General features: G+C 36.1%; 1 protein-coding gene across 2 annotated transcripts in view; it reads right to left on the bottom strand.

The window, feature by feature from the left end:
• Positions 1 to 246: 246 nt before the first annotated feature.
• Positions 247 to 17,752, bottom strand: part of LOC110453997 (ras GTPase-activating-like protein IQGAP1) — a 146,696-nt gene continuing 129,190 nt past the window's right edge. For both annotated transcript variants that reach the window (XM_021503278.1, XM_021503279.1), the window contains 8 exons: positions 17,466 to 17,568; positions 15,299 to 15,437; positions 12,948 to 13,148; positions 11,657 to 11,771; positions 10,796 to 10,962; positions 9,473 to 9,601; positions 7,067 to 7,175; positions 247 to 4,125 (listed from right to left, as the gene is read on the bottom strand). In XM_021503278.1, the coding sequence (XP_021358953.1) occupies positions 4,003 to 4,125; positions 7,067 to 7,175; positions 9,473 to 9,601; positions 10,796 to 10,962; positions 11,657 to 11,771; positions 12,948 to 13,148; positions 15,299 to 15,437; positions 17,466 to 17,568 (1,086 nt within the window). In that variant the 3' untranslated portion in view covers positions 247 to 4,002. The remainder of the gene's footprint in view (positions 4,126 to 7,066; positions 7,176 to 9,472; positions 9,602 to 10,795; positions 10,963 to 11,656; positions 11,772 to 12,947; positions 13,149 to 15,298; positions 15,438 to 17,465; positions 17,569 to 17,752) is intronic.

The raw sequence follows: 17,752 nt of genomic DNA, 5'->3' as shown, positions 1-17,752 counted from the left end.
GAAATTTGAGAAAGATCTGTCTCAAGAAATAACAAGAATTGATATGGTTGGCTAAATATCCGTTTTTCTAATCAGAATTATAACACTATAATTTTCCATGAAGTTTCTTCTTTCTAAATACCCCCGGGTGTGCAGTTGATGTTATGTAAACAGTACCTATGAAAATGAGTAATATTCCTATCAAGTGGTAATATCCATATTACAATTACTATATGTCCCACCAAGTGATACATAATCCAGACACTCTTGATAGTAACATGACAATTTTATTCAGTCACAAATACGGCACATGTTTGTAAAATGGTAGTTGCTCTGTACAGCATACAGAAGTAAAACAACTAGTAGCACCAGGGGCAAGAAAACAAAGAACATTTAAAACATATAAAACTCAGATCATCAATGTACTAACTAAAACTCAGATCATCAATGTATTACAATGTACTAACAATCAGATCATTAGACATGTTCAATTAAAATCAAGAAAAGAACTAAGCTGATTTTTCTACAAAATTCCTACAGAAAAAACGAGAACAAAATGTATTGCTGTGAAATTCAAGTCAGATACAAATACATGTATTAGCCAGAGATAAATGGCACAGGGCCCTTTTACTTTTGAAATATTTCGTTTAAGCCTGGTGAACCTACAGATATTACAGCAGGCCTTGAAACCCTCTGTTGAGGCTCTCCAGAACATCACACAACAATTTGGTCAAACCATTTGGAATGCTTTGCATGACTGATAGTAGGGAATGACACTCACGAATGAGGGAAGTTATTGTTTCATCAACCAATCATTTTCAGAAACATTTAGGTCAGGTTTGAGCAAACTTTATTTATCTGATAGCTATGATAAATGTTAGGAATGATAAGTATTACTTTGAATTTTTCTGGTAAAACAAGTACAAATATTTTGCAAATAAAATGCATATAAGTAAAGTATCATTAATCAGCAATTCAAAAGCTTACACAAAATAATGACAATAAGAGTATGGTCCCATTCATATAGAAAATAGTTCACTGTACGATGCACAAACTGATGATCATGTTACAATGATGTAAATGGTTTATAACAGATCAATTTATAAAATAAAACTACTACATCTACTGTAAAAAGTGAAAGTAGGCTCTACTCTCAATTCCACATTTGTATTTTGACATTTTCTAAGTTTAACCAAGCATCTTCAGATCTTGTCACCACTTTCAAGTTTCCCCTATTGAAAGGCTGCATATACAAACATGACAGATTGGTGACTGGTCCCTGCTATCTATAATTTCTGTATTGATCATGTTTGCTCAGTCTGTTTTTAGTTGAGTTTGAGGAAAACCTTCTCAGCCTCTGTGATCTCCACCGTAGTTTTTAACTAGCACTAGGTCTATTGACAGTCTTTAGACAGGTATAAGGGCATGCTGCAGTTTCCATTTATACCACGGAAATAGACAGCTTAGTTAAAAGAAATTGAAGAATTCAAGTTCAACTTTGAGGGAATTTTACAATGAAGTGAAATTCTCAATTGATTTAACCCTAAGCTAGCTTACATTATTTTTTTTACACAATAATGGAAAATGTAAAATATTTGTCATGTTAATTGCATTGATTCCATTAGGACACAGAACATTTGAAAATCACTTTTATATGGTATTTAAATAATTAAGATGTTTAAATATTTTATGCATCTAGATTTACCTACAGCTCAAATTATTTGTAGATGTTTTTCCTCCAATATATATAAATATTCATGACTTGCATCAATAAAAATAAGGGAAGCACACATGAAAAGCTAACAAAGATACAATAAAATCTCAACATGACGCCACCTCACTTACAATACCACCATGCCACCACACTTGCGGAACTGCCATGCCACGTCACTATCAGACAATGTTTTCAGTTTTCTTTTCAAATCTATCATTTAAATTTATGGAAAAAAATGTTGGCCCTGCCAAATTGTAAGAATTAGGAAACATTTTGATGTTAATTGTTAATTATACATTGTCTGTAGTTTGTTTCTTTGTTTAGGGTTAGGAGTAAAGATAATCATCATATGTAGGGTCAATTTGTTTCATCTTTTTGTGATTTATACCCTTCATATTCTGATCACGACCTTTCACTACCTTTTGTACATATCATCCCTGCTGATATAACAGCATTCCCTTGAGTGTTTAATAAATAGTGTGGAAGGTCGTTCTGTTGTTAGTAGGCTTGCACATACAAGCAATGCTTTGGTGTTTTTTTCTTCTCTTCAAAACTGTCTTTATTACACCAAACATCCCTTATGGATAGTTAAAGCAGTATTGTTTAGTCCTCCAAGCAAATTATATCTCTCCTTATAAAATCAATATGGTACAATAGAATATTGAGCTCAAAACAACTAATGTATACTGGGAGAGTTTCGTCCCACAATTATTCACTATATGACATAAACAATTCCTATTCGTCCAGTTTTGATATCACCATTTACTGTGGAAATACTATGTTAAGTGAATTCACGCTCATTAATTTACAGAAGGCAAAGGTTAAAATGTGTCAAAGCTTTCCCAGTATACAGTTCATACAAATAGAAAGCATTAGAATCAATTAAAAGGTGTGTTTTACCCTACAGTGAAACACAGGAAAGACAAGAGTGGTGTAAGCAAATTGTAAACAATTCATACAAATTTTGTGTAAACATTGCATGCAATATTCATCATATAAAACATAATCTAAAGATAGAATCAAAGAATTGTATGTAACAGAAAACTCTAACATAAATACAGACTTTTAAGAAGAAAATTGACAATTGCCCCTTGCACGATTTCTTCGTCATAACATTCTAAACAAAAAAAATACGAAATCATGAATTACTCAGAGAATCAAAACCGAAGGGTGCAATCTCAGATTCTAAATCAGATCCAAGAAAAAAGGTAAAAAGTTGAATTGAAGACGAATTTAAAGATCTTTGCTTCATGAAGATAAAATCGTATAATAATAAACAACTTCATACCATGATGAAGTTAATGATCTGATGAATATAAAAAATGTACTTTTAATTGCTATAAATTATTGTTAAACTATAATGACTATTTGCTCTGCATAAATCACTAGTTAACTACAATATTCAATGAAATCTTCCCCAGACAAATATTACATAATGACTAATTGAATTCTACATGAAACTATAGTGCATCATAAATCTACCTTTCCTGGATTCTTCTAAAGTAAAGTTAATCATCTTAATTTAAGGAAACTCCTCGGTCAAAAGTTAATTTATTTGTGGCAGTTTGTCACACAAGTATATAAGGCATAAATATTTTGGTAAATCAAGGACTGGAACCACTAGAAGATCTTCCTGAACAAGCTCCCTGTTGAAATAAAAGGATCGTGGATTTATAGGTCTGTTTTTTTGTCCTCAGTACTTATCATGTTTATTTAAAACTGATTTACACAACTTATTTGTTTTTTTTATACGTGTTGACCTACATTTGCATGTAAATGCCTCCCTACTTTCCCCGATAAAACCAATATTATTAGTAATCATTTATAAGGCATTCACATACATTATGATATAGAAATAAGTTCACAGCAGGCCTTCTGTTTTACAAGTCTAATATTATACATGTATATAATGTACTCTTTGCAGGTAGCAAGCAGTGTTACTGACCTGTATATCTGTTTGTTCGATTATTAGATCTCAGATATTTGTCAATCTTGTCAAACGTAACAGTTACAGAATGTTCCCCATTTTAGACTGAACACCTAAGTACCAGCAGTGGTATACCAGCAGTGGTAGGCCTGAGTGTGTCGGTGGAGACAGACACACAGATCTATGACCTGTTACTGATTGGCTCCATTAGACCGTTCTACGCTCACAGCTTCTAAATGCATGTGACCATCACAGACCAGCTTTCTTGGGGTTAGAATGGCAAGATTTCTCAGACACTTGGACAAGGGTAGATAACTCTTCCTGAACACAGGCCCTAGGACAAGTGATATTATTTGTCTGTTGCCTAACCGCACTTGATAACTTATTTGGAATGCCGACTATAAAATTTCTTGTTCAATAAGAAGATGAGAAGATTGACATTAATGCGTGCTTTGTTGAACATCTCAATGACTGCCACCCCTTCATACTGGAGCTGGAGTAGGTCCTACAACACACAAAGAAACTTCTTACAGCAAACAAAACAGAGCAAAGAAACTTCTTACAGCAAACAAAACAGAGCAAAGAAACTTCTTACAGCAAACAAAACAGAGCAAATAAAATTCTTACAACAAATAAAACAGAGCACATACAATTCTTACAACAAATAAATCGAGAAAATAAAAATCTGCAATAGATAAAACAACTTCAAAGTTGAAATATAAAATAGAAATTTTAAATCCTGCTACAAAAGGGTATTACAGCTGTAAGCCAAATGTTAACATACATATTCCCCACTTGTGGCTGTCAACCATCCCTTAGTTTGACCAAAATTTACCAATCTCCCTCAAAACTCCCTCATTCAAGCCTAAACTCATACAAACTCAAAATCTACATCCTGTGGTCAAATAATCTCCTAGTTACTGCAGGATGTGTGTAATGATCATAACAGGTGTATCTGAATCAAATGAATGTATTTTGGAGTTATTTTGATACGTAACAAGAGGCCAAATGGGCCTGCATCGCTCACCTGGTATTAAACTCACACTTGTAATCATAAAAGTGGACTAAAATACAGCTACAGGCAGAATATCAGTGTTTGATTCACAAGAACCTATTAAAAGATTTAAACATGAAGCCTGTGTCCTTGAATGTCGAACAAGCACATTAGGTTGAAAGGGGATCAAGGTCATTCATTTGAACAAACTTGGTAGCCATTCATCCCAGCATGCTACAGGCCCAATATCAGTACCCTTGGCCTTTTGGTTATTGAGAAGAAGTCGTTTGAAGATTTTAAGACATCTGACCCCAGTGACCTTGATAGTGGGTCAAGGTCATTCATCCCAACATGCTACAGGCCCAATTTAAATACCATGGGCCTTTTGGTTATTAAGAAGAAGTGGTTTGAAGATTTTAAGACATTTGACCATTTGTCAAGGTCATTTATTTGAACAAACTTGGTAGCCCTTCATCACAGCTTGCTACTGGCCAAATAGCATCATCCTAGGGTTTTCGGTTATTGAGAAGAAGTTGTTTAAAGGTTTTTAACCTATTTGACCCCTGTGACCTTGAATATATATAAAAGTCATTCATTTGAACAAACTTGGTAGCCCTTCATCCTAGCATGTTACTGGCCAAATATCATTATCCTAGGCCTCTTAGTTATTGAGAAGAAGTTGTTTAAAGTAAAATATCGATGCCGGACACCGTACCATGGCATAAGCTCACTTGGCCCTTTGGGCCAGGTGAGCTAAAAATGGAAAGATAAATTGAGCATAGCAGTGTCAGTCACATTTCACGCTCTTTTCCCCACATTTGAGATCTCTCTCATTCTGAAGGTTTCAGATATTGACACCTGTTCCCACTCCTCCATATAGATTTGTATGTGTTCCCTCCATTAAATACGACATGGGAACAGTATGCTTGATAATGTACAATTACAAACGAAGGTGATGAACTCGACTGGGTTTCAGAGATATGTAGGAATAGTTGTTGTAATGCTCCAAATTGGGCAATAACTTTGGGAACGGCAAAGAAAATGAAAGTCAACAGAACAGCTACTCTCATGCTAAAGTGTACAACAATGTTTCATTAAGATATATGTACATTTCAAGTGCAAGTCCTCATATGAAAACTACCAGAAACAAGAGGCCCAGAGGGCCTGTATCGCTCACCTGAATATGTTTAAAATAATTGGTATGAAGTAGGTGCTGTAAGTACATATGAAATTTCAAAAAGATCCATCCAGTACTTGAGATATAGTGAGAACAAACTTCAAACAGAGCCCCACCCCTATGCAACCTAGGGGGGTTATACCCACCAATTATACAAAATTGAGTCCCCTTGACCCAAGGATACTCCAGACTAAATAAGGATAAAATCCCATAATCCTGATGGTCGAAGAAGGATTTTAAAGGTTTTACCTCTTATTTCTCCTATTGGGCCCGCCCTTCTGCCCCTTGGGAGACCACACCCACTGCTTATCCAAAATGAGTCCCCTTGGCCCATTGATGCTCCAGACTAAATTAGGATAAAATCCCTTAATCTTTATGGTAGAAGAAGGATTTTAAAGGTTTTACTTCTATTTCCCCTATTGGACCCCGCCTCTATGCCTCCAGAGGGGTCAGACACACCGTTTATACAAAATTGAGTCCCTTTTGCCTAAGAATGCTCCAGACTAAATTAGGATAATATCCCTTAATCCTTATGGTAGAAGAAGGATTATAAAGGTTTTACCTATATTTCCCTTATTGGGCCCTGCCCTTCAGGTCTCAGGAGGGCCACACCCACCATTTATACAAGATTGGTTCTCCTTTCCCCAAGGATGCTCCACACCAAATATGGACCAAATCCTTTCATTCCTACAGAAGAAGATGGATTTTAAAGAATTTGCTATTTTTCCCCTATTGGGCCTTGCCCCTCAGCCCCCCAGGGGGGCCAGACCCACCATTTATACATCATTTGTTCCCCTTCCCCAAAGTATGCTTTTGACCAAATTTGGTCAAAATCTGCTACGTCGTTCATGACAAGTAGTGTTTTAAAGGAAAAGTTGACGGACGGACGGACGACGGACGCTGCGGTATGGCATAAGCTCACCTGATGGTCCTTCGGACCAGGTGAGCTAAAAACTAAGAATGCAACTAAATAAGTGTCATTTTGATACTTTTAATCCAGCCTTACACAATGAGAGACTATCACGAGAAGCAAACATTTAGATGTTAGGTTGTTCCAGGAATGAGGTTTGCATTGACAATACAGACATTTCAATACCATAAATATTAGGGAAAACTTATGGTTAGATCACAAGCAACTATAAAGTTAAAATGTACATATACATAGTGAAAAGAGTAACAACTATTCACACTAGCATGAATGCCAAGTATCTATTCAAGAAAATCCCCCCTCCGCAAGAAAAAAACCAGTGGTGGGGATATAGTAAAATTTGTTACCTGGAAAACAAGTTCCACTTTTTCCATTTCTACTCCCATAAATTTTGCATTGACATCAAATGTGCCTGGATCAGCTGTTGCAGCAATCTCGAACATCACATTCTTGAATCTGTAAAAAAACACATTTTTGAGAATGAAAACTTGGAAACTACAACTGTTAGCTAAGAGCATAATTGGATATCCTTCCACATTCAAATTCATGTTTTTTTTTATAAGAACAGAATTAAACAGAGGAGTTCTACTTCAACAGATGGAATTACACAGAGGAGTTCTACTTCAACAGACGGAATTACACAGAGGAGTTCTACTTCAACAGATGGAATTACACAGAGGAGTTCTACTTCAACAGACAGAATTACACAGAGGAGTTCTACTTCAACAGATGCAATTACACAGAGGCATTCTACTTCAACAGATGGAATTAAATAAAGGAGTTCTACTTCAACAGACAGAATTAAAAAGAGGAGTTCTACTTCAACATACAGAGTTACACAGAGAAGTTCTTCTTCAACAGATGCAATTACACAGAGGCGTTCTACTTCAACAGATGGAATTAAATAAAGGAGTTCTACTTCAATAGACAGAATTACACAGAGGAGTTCTACTTCAACAGACGGAATTAAACAGAGGAGTTCTACTTCAACAGACAGAATTACACAGAGGAGTTCTACTTCAACAGACGGAATTACACAGAGGAGTTCTACTTCAACAGACGGAATTACACAGAGGAGTTCTACTTCAACAGACGGAATTACACAGAGGAGTTCTACTTCAACAGACAGAATTACACAGAGGAGTTCTACTTCAACAGACGGAATTACACAGAGGAGTTCTACTTCAACAGACGGAATTACACAGAGGAGTTCTACTTCAACAGACAGAATTACACAGAGGAGTTCTACTTCAACAGACGGAATTACACAGAGGAGTTCTACTTCAACAGACGGAATTACACAGAGGAGTTCTACTTCAACAGACAGAATTACACAGAGGAGTTCTACTTCAACAGACGGAATTACACAGAGGAGTTCTACTTCAACAGACGGAATTACACAGAGGAGTTCTACTTCAACAGACAGAATTACACAGAGGAGTTCTACTTCAACAGACAGAATTACACAGAGGAGTTCTACTTCAACAGACGGAATTACACAGAGGAGTTCTACTTCAACAGACAGAATTACACAGAGGAGTTCTACTTCAACAGACAGAATTACACAGAGGAGTTCTACTTCAACAGACGGAATTACACAGAGGAGTTCTACTTCAACAGACAGAATTACACAGAGGAGTTCTACTTCAACAGACAGAATTACACAGAGGAGTTCTACTTCAACAGACGGAATTACACAGAGGAGTTCTACTTCAACAGACAGAATTACACAGAGGAGTTCTACTTCAACAGACAGAATTACACAGAGGAGTTCTACTTCAACAGACGGAATTACACAGAGGAGTTCTACTTCAACAGACAGAATTACACAGAGGAGTTCTACTTCAACAGACAGAATTACACAGAGGAGTTCTACTTCAACAGACGGAATTACACAGAGGAGTTCTACTTCAACAGACAGAATTACACAGAGGAGTTCTACTTCAACAGACAGAATTACACAGAGGAGTTCTACTTCAACAGACGGAATTACACAGAGGAGTTCTACTTCAACAGACAGAATTACACAGAGGAGTTCTACTTCAACAGACAGAATTACACAGAGGAGTTCTACTTCAACAGACGGAATTACACAGAGGAGTTCTACTTCAACAGACAGAATTACACAGAGGAGTTCTACTTCAACAGACAGAATTACACAGAGGAGTTCTACTTCAACAGACGGAATTACACAGAGGCGTTCTACTTCAACAGACGGAATTACACAGAGGAGTTCTACTTCAAAAGACAGAATTACACAGAGGAGTTCTACTTCAACAGACGGAATTACACAGAGGAGTTCTACTTCAACAGACAGTATTACACAGAGAAGTTCTACTTCAAAAGACAGAATTACACAGAGGAGTTCTACTTCAACAGACGGAATTACTTAGAGGAGTTCTACTTCAACAGCAGAATTACACAGAGGATACTGTATATTCTAACATATGGCATTATGATACTGTATATGTTAACATATGGACAGAAACATTCGTTAATAAAACCATCAGTTTTGACAGGGACAGATCCAAAGCTTGAGTGAATGACCCCTTGAATTTCTGTTTTTTATTTTTTTCTCTCCTATTATTTTTAAATTTGTAAAATGCATAGGAATAGTACTCGACAGGTAATGCATTAATAGACAAGAAACGTGTCTATTATAATGGTGCCACTCGGTGTACTTACTGACTATTATAATGGTGCCACTCGGTGTACTTACTGACTATTATAATGGTGCCACTCGGTGTACTTACTGACTATTAGGCAGCCCTTCCACATCTAGTATGACCCCCTTCTCATGGAGTTTGGAGGCACTGTACTTCACAGACTCGTAGCTCACCTTGCCATCTCCACGTTTAAAAAGGCCTCGTGATTTTCGGTTACTAAAAAAACATAACACAGTTACATGTGGGTAATTTTCTTGAGCACTAATTACATGGCTCTTTTCGCAGCAAATACTTGGTCTGCAAACAGTAACTAGAACACTAGGACCCTGCCATATACCTGACCTGACCTTGAATATTTTTTATACGTCTGTCACTGATGTAAATATCAGTGTTTCACCATGTCAAATAAAAAATAAAAAAAAATATTAGAATTCTGAGAAATGAGATAAGAACTTTACCCCCAATGGTCTAATTTTATTAAGGTCATTGGAGTGTATTGAAAAACAGAAACAGGAAGTACATCCCTAGTTGAATAACCAATGTAGGGAGACAGCATCACAATTTCCGCAAATTCTAATGTTTAATATTAAATTGATGAATATTGTATGTTTATTATTGACAGAACAGTGTGTTCTCTCAATATTAAAGTATTTCAAAGCAATCCAGGCATTAATTCAGGTTTTCTTTTATCAATGAGTCACATGTGTCCATTTTTCTGTACTTCAGGAAACCGGCTACCTATTTCACTACTGTGAAGTTTTTCAAGAACGATAACTCTTACCTGCAATTACTATGTGTATATGGTTTTATTATAAAATGTCAATTTTTATATCGTGTATAGAGAATTAATTTTACACAATCTCAGCATTTATTAAATTGATATACATTAATGCAATACTAATATATGTCAGTATCATTTTTATTGACTTTATTTTGTAAAAATATTGTGTCTTTCATTTTTTTTTTCAAAATTCACTCCTTTTTACATAAATTTCCATTTAAAATCCTTAAAATTCTGACAACATATATTTTTTTTGTGGCAGAAAATTTTCTTTACTTAAAAGCAATATAACTACAAAATTTGAAGAAATTCTACTGAGAAATGGTGACACAATCCTATTACCTTAACAGTGGCATTGGACTTGCCATTTGAAACTTTTTACACCAATATTGCACATCTACATTCAGTTTTACACCATGCCAAATTTAAATTTAGTTATTTGGATTTCAAGATAATCTCCGGAAACGAAAGTAGGGACATAAATAACTATAGGGCACTCGTATCTCTGATAAAGGGCTTTTAACATTGTTTAAAAGTACTTGGGCATCCTAAGGTGAAATATTCAAAGATAAGATGTGATGTTGGGACACCGAGAAATACTAACAGATTGCTGTACTGGATCTACTTACTTGCTTTTCTGTTGAAGATTCTCTATACAGGTTTTAACGTATCTATTGTAGTAGTCGATCTGAGACTCGTAAAAGGTTCGCTTCTCCTGAAGCCCCTTCAATGTAGTGCGCACACGCATTAACTCCTGTTTACGGCTGTTACGGTAACGTCTTTGATTACGGATATCCTTTAAACATATAAATGAAGGTAAAAATCAAAATGTTATGCATTATAGAATCATTGGCAGTATACAATTTCAAAAGCATTCAGTACATCTCTGACTTCACATTTTGTTACCAACAATTGAAGTCTACGATATCCTAAGACAATTAAATCGATATGAGTATCAACAAAGTAGCAACACATTGCCAATTTCCCTGACTGCTACACTATGGGCCTAATAGAGACCTGAAGGAAGTTCTGCTCATATCCCAGCTCAGGAGGTGTACAATAGGCCATCTCCTTCATTATTTCATCTAGGATTATAAAACTTTGTATGCTGGTACATCATGGGAAGACGAAGTGTCATGTTAAGGAAAAGTCAATGTGACCTACATTTTGACCTTTCACCTTAATTAAAGCTCAAATGTATGTGACACTGCCTTCTCAGGATGCAACAGCACACCAAGTGTGATGATCCTAGGTGAAATAATGTTGGAGATATGCTCCAGACAAGCAGTATCTCACATATTTTGCACTCTTAATTAAGGTCAAAGGTCAAAATGTAGGTCACAGTGACCTAATATTTTCAATGACACTCCACCTCTTCCAAGACCAATTATCCCCAGGTGACATAATGTGGGAGAAAATGTAAACTGCCCTGAACCCAACCTGTCCTCCGACATGAGAGCCCCACACAGTGACGCGTAAAGCTTGCCCACCTGTGCGATCATGTTGACCAGACCCTGGTAGCTATTTTTCCTCGTCAAGACTCCCTCCAGTTCTAGATTCTGAAGCTGCTTCTTTATCTTTGTCTTCATCACTTGTATTGATAACCTGAGAAAAGAGGAATATCAATTATCATATAACTGATCACCCACAAATGATGAATATTGTCCCATCCTGACTTGTGGTCATATTCTTCATAAATGTCTTTCTTACCATGACGACCATTGTGCTTCATGCATGTCTTGCGTAATTTGGTAGTCTAAGAAAAAACACCATTAGCAAACTGTGTCAGGAAATAATATTGAAGCTGTTATACTAAGAGACCTTCAACTGTGTCAGGAAATAATATTGAAGCTGTCATACTAAGAGACCTTCAACTGTGTCAGGAAATAATATTGAAGCTGTGTAATGACGACTTGTACAATTACTTCATTTACAATATACACTTTATATGATCTTGTTAACTTTTAGAAATATGGAGTGGTTAACACTTTATATGATCTTGTTAACTGGAAATGTGGAGTGGTTTACACTTTATATGATCTTGTTAACTATTAGAAATTTGGAGAGGTTTAAACTTATATGATCTTGTTAACTATAAGAAATTTGGAGAGGTTTACACTTTATATGATCTTGTTAACTGGAAATGTGGAGTGGTTTACACTTTATATAATCTTGTTAACTATTAGAAATTTGGAGTGGTTTACACTTTATATGATCTTGTTAACTGGAAATGTGGAGTGGTTTACACTTTATATGATCTTGTTAACTTTTAGAAATATGGAGTGAATTACACTTTACATGATCTTGTTAACTGGAAATGTGGAATGGTTTACACTTTATATGATCTTGTTAACTGGAAATGTGGAGTGGTTTACACTTTATATGATCTTTTTAACTGGAAATGTGGAGTGGTTTACACTTTAAATGATCTTGTTAACTGGAAATGTGGAGTGGTTAACACTTTATATGATCTTGTTAACTGGAAATGTGGAGTGGCTTACACAGATGTTTTCTATCCAATGATGATTAAGGCTCTCACATGGATTCATCTTAAATGGGTTTTTAAAAATTTAAGTGCAAATTTTAACATTGATTATACAGTCAAAGCTGCAACTTAAAAAATGTGTGCAGCTGGCATCAGAACATGATATGGAACAGATGTTACAATAAGTACAATCCACTACATTAGGGATATTTTCTCTGCGATGCTAACTCAAACTGCCTTTGTTGTTCTGGTCTGTTATAACCTTTCACCTGATCTTTCACCTGACAACAACGTACATGGTTTCTGACAACATGGACGGGTGTCGAACAAGTCCCTTTCCACCCTGTTTGGCTGAAGCCTTCCTGTCACGCCGCTCACGTTTTTTAACGAGTGCTTGGTGCAGTTCCTCCTGTTCGTCTGTTGCCGTGGACTCCAGAATCTGTAAGAGCGTGTCGCCCGGCTGGCAGGCCACGACATCTACTACGAGACGCTTCGTCCTGTAACAAGTTCAACATATCACTTCTATAAAACAAATGAAATACATAGCTGATAAATGTTGTCACTGAGCAAGTGTGGTAGGAAGCTCAGTTTGTATCAAAGAAGAACAATATATAGCAATAGGATACTGTTTCCTTTAAACTTACACATCAATAATGCTGTTGGTTAGAAATAATGCATTGGTCACCTAATCAGCTATTTAAACCTTAGTCGAGTCAATTTACCTTATATGGATCTGTTTATCCTTAGTTGGGTCAGTTTACCTTATATGGATCTGTTTATCATTGTAGTGGTCAGTTTACCTTATATGGATCTGTTTATCCTTAATAAGGTCAATTTACCTTATATGGATCTGTTTATCCTTAGTCGGGTCAATTTACCCTATATGGATCTGTTTATCCTTAGTCAGGTCAATTTACCTTATATGGATCTGTTTGTACTTAGTCTGGACAGTTTACTTTATATGGATCTGTTTATCCTTAGTCGGGTCAATTTACCTTATATGGATCTGTTTATCATTGTAGTGGTCAGTTTACATTATATGGATCTGTTTATCCTTAGTCAGGTCAGTTTACCCTATATGGATCTGTTTATCCTTAGTCAGGTCAGTTGATCTGATATGGATTTGTTTATCCTTAGTCAGGTCAGTTGACCTTATATGGATCTGTTTATCCTTAGTCAGGTCAGTTTATCTTATATGAATCTGTTTATCCTTAGTCAGGTCAGTTTACCTTATATGGATTTGTTTATCCTTAGTTGGGTCAGTTTACCTTATATGGATCTGTTGGATCTGTTTGCACTTAGTCAGGTCAGTTTACCTTATATGGATCTGTTTGTACTTCGTCAGGTCAGTTTACCTTATATGGATCTGTTTATCCTTAGTCAGGTCAGTTTACCTGATATGGCTCTGTTTGTACTTAGTCAGGTCAGTTTACCTTATATGGATCTGTTTATCCTTAATCAGGTCAGTTTACCTTATATGGATCTGTTTGTACTTAGTCAGGTCAGTTTACCTTATATGGATCTGTTTATCCTTAGTCAGGTCAGTTTACCTTATATGGATCTGTTTGTACTTAGTCTGGACAGTTTACTTTATATGGATCTGTTTATCCTTAGTTGGGTCAATTTACCTTATATGGATCTGTTTATCATTGTAGTGGTCAGTTTACCTTATATGGATCTGTTTATCATTGTAGTGGTCCGTTTACCTTATATGGATCTGTTTATCCTTAGTTGGGTCAATTTACCTTATATGGATCTGTTTATCATTGTAGTGGTCCGTTTACCTTATATGGATCTGTTTATCCTTAGTTGGGTCAATTTACCTTATATGGATCTGTTTATCATTGTAGTGGTCCGTTTACCTTATATGGATCTGTTTATCCTTAGTCAGGTCAGTTTCCCTTATATGGATCTGTTTATCCTTAGTCAGGTCAGTTTACCTTTTATGGCTCTGTTTGTACTTAGTCAGGGCAGTTTACCTTATATGGATCTGTTTATCCTTAGTCAGGTCAGTTTACCTTTTATGGCTCTGTTTGTACTTAGTCAGGTCAGTTTACCTTATATAGATCTGTTTGTACTTCGTCAGGTCAGTTTACCTTATATGGATCTGTTTATCCTTAGTTGGGTCAGTTTACCTTATATGGATCTGTTTAACCTTAGTCAGGTCAGTTTACCTTATATGGATCTGTTTATACTTAGTCAGGTCAGTTTATCTTATATGGATCTGATCTGTTTATCCTTAGTCAGGTCAGTTTACCTTATAAGGATTTGTTTATCCTTAGTCAGGTCAGTTTATCTGATATGGATCTGTTTGTACTAAGTCAGGTCAGTTTACCTTATATGGATCTGTTTATCCTTAATCAGGTCAGTTTACCTTTTATGGATCTGTTTGTACTTAGTCAGGTCAGTTTACCTTATATGGATCTGTTTATCCTTAGTCAGGTCAGTTTATCTGATATGGATCTGTTTGTACTAAGTGAGGTCAGTTTACCTTATATGGATCTGTTTAACCTTAGTCAGGTCAGTTTACCTTCTATGGATCTGTTTATCATTGTAGTGGTCAGTTTACCTTATATGGATCTGTTTATCATTGCAGTGGTCAGTTTACCTTATATGGATCTGTTTATCATTGTAATGGTCAGTTTACCTGATAAGAAGCTGTTTAACATTAGATTGGTCATCTTCCGGAACTTCAAATTTGTTGGTGAGTGTGAGCGTTATCTCGGTTGTGCCTAGTTGAGCGAGCACGGTGTTACGCATGGTTTCCTCTTCAGGAAGGTCTACACCTGTTTATCCAGACAACCAGTGGTGAATATCTTTATACAAATGATTCATGCAGGGTTGTACAAACACAAATAAAGATCACTTGTAAAGAAATGTGACAATAGGTCTTGTTTGTTAATAATCTCTAGTTAAAACTACCAATACAACTTCAATTATCATCATGAAAACATCTTATTTCTTCTACCTAGTAAATAGTAATGACAATCAATGCTATACAGACATGGAAACTTAGGATATATGGACAGGACTAGGATTAAACTTAGGATACATGGACAGGACGAGGATTTAACTTAGGATATATGGACAAGACTAGGATTTAATTTAGGATATAAGGACAGGACTAGGATTTAATTTAGGATATATGGACAGGACGAGGATTTAATTTAGGATATATGGACAGGACGAGGATTGTACTTAGGATATATGGACAGGACTAGGATTTAACTTAGGATATATGGACAGGACGAGGATTTTACTTAGGATATATGGACAGGACTAGGATTTAACTTAGGATATATGGACAGGACCAGGATTTAATTTAGGATATATGGACAGGACGAGGATTTAACTTAGGCTATATGGACAGGACGAGGATTTAACTTAGGATATATGGACAGGACTAGGATTTAACTTAGTATATATGGACAGGACCAGGATTTAATTTAGGATATATGGACAGGACGAGGATTTAACTTAGGATATATGGACAGGACAAGGATTAAACTTAGGATATATGGACAGGAAGAGGATTTAACTTAGGATATATGGACAGGATGAGGATTTAACTTACGATATATGGACAGGACAAGGATTAAACTTAGGATATATGCCCCCGAAGAGGATTTAACTTAGTATATATGGACAGGACCAGTATTTAATTTAGGATATAAGAACAGGACGAGGATTTAATTTAGGATATATGGACAGGACGAGGATTTCACTTAGGATATATGGACAGGATGAGGATTTAACTTACGATATATGGACAGGAAGAGGATTTAACTTAGGATATATGGACAGGACTAGGATTTAACTTAGGATATATGATCAGGACGAGGATTTTACTTAGGATATATGGACAGGACTAGGATTTAACTTAGGATATATGGACAGGACGAGGATTTAACTTAGGATATATGGACAGGAAAGGGGTTTAAACTTAGGATATATGGACAGGACGAGGATTTAATTTAGGATAAATGGACAGGACACAGATTTAATTAAGGATATATGGACAGGACGAGGATATAACTTAGGATATATGGACAGGACGAGGATTTTACTTAGGATATATGGACAGGACTAGGATTTAACTTATGATATATGGACAGGACGAGGATTTAATTTAGGATATATGGACAGGACGAGGATTTATTTTAGGATATATGGACAGGACGAGGAATTTACTTAGGATATATGGACAGGACGAGGATTTTACTTAGGATATATGGACAGGACGAGGATTTAATTTAGGATATATGGACAGGACGAGTATTTATTTTAGGATATATGGACAGGACGAGGATTTAATTTAGGGTATATGGACAGGACGAGGATTTAACTTAGGATATATGGACTGGACGAGGATTTAATTTAGGATATATGGACAGGACGCGGATTTAACTTAGGATATATGGACAGGATGAGGATTTAATTTAGGATATATGGACAGGACGAGGATTTAACTTAGGCTATATATGGACAGGACACGGATTTAATTTAGGATATATGGACAGGACGAGTATTTATTTTAGGATATATGGACAGGACGAGGATTTAACTTAGGATATATGGACAGGATGAGGATTTAATTTAGGATATATGGACAGGACTAGGATTTAACTTAGGATATATGGACAGGCCGAGGATTTAATTTAGGATATATGGACAGGACACAGATTTAATTAAGGATATATGGACAGGACGAGGATTTAACTTAGGATATATGGACAGGACGAGGATTTAACTTAGGATATATATGGACAGGACACGGATTTAATTTAGGATATATGGACTGGTTGAGGATTTACCTAGGAGCTCAGCTACTGTGGGAACCTCTCCAAGATCCTCCAGTAATTCGTGTAGCGGGTCATTTGAGTCGGGAGCAATCTCATCTTGGTGAAGCACTAACATCTGAGGACAGAGTTAAAGTAAAGTTAGAGGCAGGTAGGGTAAACAGACACCAGTCAGTACAGACATCTGAGGACAGAGTTAAAGTAAAGTTAGAGGCAGGGAGGGTAAACAGACACCAATCAGTAGAGACAACTGAGGACAGAGTTAAAGTAAAGTTAGAGGCAGGGAGGGTAAACAGACACCA

Source organism: Mizuhopecten yessoensis, unplaced genomic scaffold (assembly GCF_002113885.1).
Source record: "Mizuhopecten yessoensis strain PY_sf001 unplaced genomic scaffold, ASM211388v2 scaffold7597, whole genome shotgun sequence".
Lineage (NCBI taxonomy): Eukaryota > Metazoa > Mollusca > Bivalvia > Pectinida > Pectinidae > Mizuhopecten > Mizuhopecten yessoensis.
The sequence above is the reverse complement of the archived record's forward strand: the minus strand, read 5'-3'. Positions and strand labels throughout refer to the sequence as shown.